The sequence below is a fragment of the Fopius arisanus genome, unplaced genomic scaffold, assembly GCF_000806365.1.
Source record: "Fopius arisanus strain USDA-PBARC FA_bdor unplaced genomic scaffold, ASM80636v1 scaffold00012, whole genome shotgun sequence".
Lineage (NCBI taxonomy): Eukaryota > Metazoa > Arthropoda > Insecta > Hymenoptera > Braconidae > Fopius > Fopius arisanus.
Window position 1 is genome coordinate 556815 of NW_011887751.1, and position 6000 is coordinate 562814.

The window sequence follows — 6000 nt, forward strand, 5'->3', positions numbered from 1 at the left end:
AGGCATTAAGTTCCATAGGATTTTAATTGAAGTGCTTTTAGCGGTAATTGTGATAGACGCCGGAACTTAATTATTCGATATAGCCGGTGGGCTTACGGTGAAACTGAATTAGGTACTTCGTAGCTGGCATAGTTATTATCCTTCTTTCCCTCCTCGTTGGAGTTCTATCAAGGGGAGCCCCGTCCGCAGTACGAGGGGGATGAGATTCACTAGTATATTTCTCGTCGTTACCGATTCACACCGTGGTTCGATAATAAATCGTCCAAGACTCTTGGATGGCCCATATACCCATACCGGTTTAAATTTATATTCATTGGATCCTGCACTCGAACCCTAGTCCCCGACGATAGCGCAAGGTATTGAGCAACTTCCAAACGTAATTCCCGTTATTTGTTTTTTTATCTCTTTCTCACACTAGCTCTATTATAATCGCTTTTTCCTCTCTTTTCTGAACACTTTGTTATTGTCTACCATATTCTACTCGAGTTCTGACCGCCTAAGGAAATATATTCACTACCAGTCTTGAATGGTTTTTATTCCCGCCCATCGGTACCATTATTTTACGGCTCACCTGGATTCATCTACTGTGGAAAATATTGAGGCCCCAGTTGGTAAAGAAAATTCTAAAGATCTACTCTAATTGTCACTACGATCACAGAGCTCCTGAACATCGCGTTGAACAGTCTCAAATTTGCATCATCCAACAATATTCTCAATGACAAGCCAAATGAAGGAATAAGATGGCAAAATAGTCCTGAAGGTTCGTTGGTCGCAGTATCAGTCGTGTATTGTAATAATCAAATGATAATGTCAACGTAATGGTATTATGTCTGATATAATTACTGTGGCCTTGACAATGGTGTCAGTATCGTGGGTCATAGACCGATAGTCGGTATCGGATGGTAAACAGTTCCCATGTCTAATCCCTGAACACCAAGCAAATCGCTCATTGAGTAGCTCAATGTTGCTGCACGAGATGCAGCAGCAGCAGCAGCTGCTGCTGGATGTGGTCTGTATGCAGCAGCAGCAGCAGCAGCAGCTAGTGCTCGTTTAACATCGTAAACAGCTGATGCTGTTGGTGGTGCTGCATACTGATAGGCAGCTGTACTTGGTGTTGCTGCTACTATTGGAGTTAAAAGATGATGTGGTGCAGCAGCACTTGCAGCTGATGGCAGGGGATACGGCGCGTAACGATAGGTGGTCGGGGGTGTCGCAACCATCACCAACTCACCGTATGCACCTCGACCAGCCGCTCGCGTCTTCGCCAAATTAGCCGGTAGCATCACCTCTTTTGGCTGTGCTTTCTTGCATTCAACCTGGAATAATCAGCAGTGATTAATTGGATTTTGTGTTTGATCGATGTTTGGCAGCTGCGGGGTATTGGACAGGATTGAGGGTTCATCAGTCGATCAATCATTTTGGTTGCAATCTAAATAATGAAGATTTGGTGAACTCATCTTGGACAGGATCAAATACGATGATGATGTCCAAAGGATTTCCAACTTTGACTGTTGTTTCTGATCTCTGTGAGACAGTGGCATCACTGTTTCCGAGTTCAAATATTTCCCAAGAATGGCTCCGGGTGGACCAGTGGCATGTGTACCAAATACAAATAGCCAATGTGAAGCCTCGACTCTGCTTCGATTATCTGGTAAATTAATTCCGTTCATCTCTTGGTGGTTTACTACCACTGCCATTACCCACTACCAAATCTCACTCCATTGCGGTGGAAGTTGGTAAATAGTGTCTCGTCGTCTTGTCAGGATCTTTAATTTTGGCTAGAAGTGGAGTGTCCCTCGCTCGTTGGGTGGAGAATTGAGGATGCTATTAACGTGATCTATTCATGCAGGTGGAGGTACTTGGGATCTGGGACTTTAATGGAGTCACTAGTTGACCATTTGACTAAATTCAAAATACTCACCATTTTGTTGTTTATCTCGTGGAAGTGAATCTCGCAGACTTTGTCAACAACGTCCTCACTCTGAAATGTCACGAAGCCAAAACCTACAATCAGAACAAATAAAAAATTTGCGCATTAGTCATCGGTTCCAATGAATTGCGAATAAATATTCACCATCAACAGATACCAAGCGTAATCAACAGTTGACTCACACCAAATGACTATTGTGATAAAACATTAAATCTCGTATTATTTAAATCGAGCTGATGAATGATTTCGTATTATGTGAAACTGATAATGAAACAGAGCGTTCAAATAATCCTGATAAATAAACGCAAAGGCCGAGTCATTGCAGTGAAATAATCAATCCAGGAAAAAATGTATTGGTTTAATTTAGCAGAACCTAGCATAAATCCATGGTAATTGAAATAGGATGGAACATGGCTCATCATATTCAGATATTTTTTCGCTCTGATGATTCGCATCAGTGGCTAAATCATAACCACGAGGTACTTAATTCGATATTTAGACGAAAAGTTTTGGCTTGAATTCGAGTGGTATCTACTGAAAATACTTAATCGGCTTTCTTCTCTGGAATCTTGGCATCACTTGAAGAAGACTAACTACCCCAATTTCCTCATTCCACCGCTTATATGGCTCAAACTATTTTCTCAGTGACTCAAGGGGGTGGTACGAGGGGGGTAACTTCATCAAGAATTAAGGGTTATTAAAAACTTTTCAATGCTCACTGTGGATAATATTAATCTAGGCTCCCTCTCAGTCCACTGTTACTTCTTAAATCCACATTACTCGAGGGAAAAGGAGAAGTCGGTGGATAAATTTTGCAACTGAAAAGTCCAAAAACGGCTTGACTGAGTTTATGAAATATCCGGGTGATGTCATCCGTGATAACCTCCAAGAAAATTTAGTATATCTTGAGTAACTCGTCCGCTTCGCTGCTTATACACGGAAAGATTATACAAGTTGAGGGTTTGGAGTTTGAGGAGTTGATGAATATATTGAAAATTTTTTTGACTCTGCCAATGCCTCTTGAGAATTCTTCCATTCGGTAAAATCGCTGTAATTCAGACGATCTTTTGTTCAACAACGAACAACTCAAGTTCATTACTGTTTCTTGCTGCAATGGGAATAGATCCGAATGCAACTGTGGTGATTACGTTAAGTACAAAGTCTGTAAAGACGTCCAGTTTGAAGTTCATGTCATTTACAGAAGGTCCTGTGCTTCCGATGTCCTACATAAGAGGATTTACTCAGTACTTTCAGCTCGTTTCAACAGATATTTAATTAATGTTGTTCTTTTGAGTTGAGCATTAAATGGGAAATTAAATCCCGGGGTATATCAGGGGTGGATTGAGGACACTGCGAATACACTTCATTTCACTGACAAAAACACTGTGATTTCATCGGTCTTTACGAATCCACAAACATACCAATAAAATTTCACTCGAATAAAAAAAAAAAGAAATTTCCGAGCAACAGGAATGTCTGCCAAGGCAACCGGCTGTACAATTCAATTTCGCTGACTCAATAAGGCTTTCTCCTTTTTCTCCCGGAAGGTTTTCCACAAAGAGGGGCCGAATCTACTGGATAAAAACATCGGGCAAATTTGAATATTCTAATACCCAGGGTTTTCTTATTATTTCTCACCCCCCCAAGACATACCAAATGGGCTCTTCCAGGGTAGTGTTATCCTGGACCAGTTAATCCAGAAGAGAACCAGTGGCAACGCAAATATTTATCACAAAATTCAATTTTTTTTTCTGTTATACACCAGTGGAAAATGTCGGTGGAGTCAGCCACCAGTCACCAGCTGTTCTCATTTCAATAAAAATGGAAAAGTCGAGGCAGAGAACACCAAAATGTTCATTTTATCTCTCATTCTGTCACAGCTATACTGTACCGTCTTATATATCCTCTTAACCCGGGGATCCTCGAATGATCTTTATAAGTGCGGTGTAAAATTACCCGTACAGTGCTGCGTCAGTTTATTCTCCGGCACTTCTTTTTTTTTTTTTCACGTTTCCCATACTTATTTTTCCACCCTCTCTCATCCCTTCATCTGGCCACCAGAAATTTTCCTCCACCCGTCGTACTTTATTTCCTCTCCATCCTCCACCTTTATTTCTCCCACGGCTGAATCGTCCCACATAACCTCCAGGCAACCCCTCCCCCTACCACCCCCTACGTATTCACAATTTTTTATTTTTCCTCTCTCTCTCTCTTTCGCTTCTACTTTTAATTCGTGGTAAAAATGCAAATCGCGCAAAACTTTTTTGCCACCGGGCTTCGTTAGAAAAATTAATCTGGCCACCCAGAGTTTGTTCGGTATTAAGGCTCCACTTTTTTTTATCTCTTCAGTTCGAAATAATGAAATTAAAAAAATGTGGACAGCAGCCGCTCCATGATTGCACGTATCTATTCTTTTTATGGCTCTTCAATTTTTTTTTTTCTCACTCACCCCCTCTCATTGACACATTTCACCACTCAATACCGTTGAAAAATCTCTAGTGCACACTGTGCCATATTTTTTATTACCCTTTCTCCTACTTTAGGGATATACAGGGTGTTGGGTGACTTGAAATGGCCCTGCATCCTTCGACATTTCACTTTTCCCCCGCATTTCAAATGCAATGGGCCATGTTAACAATTTTTTTTTTAAGGGTTGAGAGGGAAAAACTGTTCCCTGAAGTGGACGAGTCGTTTGAAAGTGCTAAATTTTTTTTTTTTTCATCCACTGAATGTGAAAATGTTCGCGCACTTACACTCGGCATCCCCCATTTTTCTCACTCATAACTTTTCCTTTGACGCCGGAAATTCATCAAAACACATTACAAATATCTGGAGGTGACTAAAAAAAGGAAGAGGAGAGGTGAAAACGTCAGAACCGATTTGCATTGGAATAAAAAGACCGCAGGGGGAGATCGTTAATGTTCACAATCGCTCGATGGCCCGCGATAGTTTCGAGTTCCGCTTCCGGTGATAGTGAAAACAAGTAGGGAATCATGAGGGGGTTGGGGGTGGTTGGGGGGTGGCTACCGGATTACCGGTGAAACTGAGTCAGCTCCAACCGGTACCCAACTACGATCGGTAGTGCAGCCCAGGGCTTCCCGAGATAATGCGGCAAAAGCTCAGCTTAAACCCCACCCTGCACTTCAATTCTCCCCACACTCTTTTAGATAATTCCTCGTTAAATATCGCTTCGTAATGGCACCCTTAACCTCCACCTAATACTACTGATATACCTGTGAATGGCCTTTTAGACGAAATCTGGGAAGATATTTATGAGCTCCACGGAAATATAGTATAGTGAACGTGCACTATAGATGCACTGCACTGAAATGTGATGAAATGTCATGGGAAATTTATAAACAATCACTGCTGTCCCCTGGAATATTTACTGCGCAGGACAACAAAATTTACTGGACCGATCCTCAATTTTCTCCCAAGTTCATTCAATGTTGTAAAATGTACTGCTAAAAAGCTGAAGCATTTGTGGAAGCAGCGGATTTAATAATGGACTATTCATTTTTCTTCTCGTATCAGTCATTCATTCTTCACAGTACTTCCAGTTAATTTTACTGGACTGTTCATTACTTTTTCAGTGACGGAAGTGGGAAATTTTACTGGAGTGAACCGTTATATTTACGGTTAGATGCTGCACGCTTGCTGCGCAGTCCAGGAATTTCCAAAGCGATTCCCATCCAAATTTTTAATGAAAATTTTAAATCATCAAAATCCGGAATCACCCTCCCCTCCCCTCTTAAATACCGTCCAGCGCCCCTCCCCCCGGTGGTAGCCACTTGGTGAGTGAATAAATTCACCTTTTTCCCGCTTATTACCCCAAGTTTGTTAAATTAGACGAAATGAAAGTTCGACGTCGTTCATTCTCCCCGCAATATAACGACAATGTGGCTGATGCTGTCAATGCCTCGAAATGATCGGTGGATTGAAGGTGGCAGGGTATACGGCTTGTGAAAGTTTTAAGTCGGCTCGTAAAACTAGGCAGTAGTAATGGTTATTACTGGTGAGGCTTGGATGAGGGGTGGAAAAGGGGCCTAGGGGTGGGTGGTAAAGGGGGG

General features: G+C 41.7%; 1 protein-coding gene across 4 annotated transcripts in view; it reads right to left on the reverse strand.

Moving 5' to 3' along the window:
- Window positions 1-6000, reverse strand: part of Rbp6 (RNA-binding protein 6) — a 279810-nt gene that overhangs the window by 19759 nt on the left and 254051 nt on the right. For all 4 annotated transcript variants that reach the window (XM_011298954.1, XM_011298953.1, XM_011298956.1 and 1 more), the window contains 2 exons: window positions 1922-2004; window positions 1232-1316 (listed from right to left, as the gene is read on the reverse strand). In XM_011298954.1, the coding sequence (XP_011297256.1) occupies window positions 1232-1316; window positions 1922-2004 (168 nt within the window). The remainder of the gene's footprint in view (window positions 1-1231; window positions 1317-1921; window positions 2005-6000) is intronic.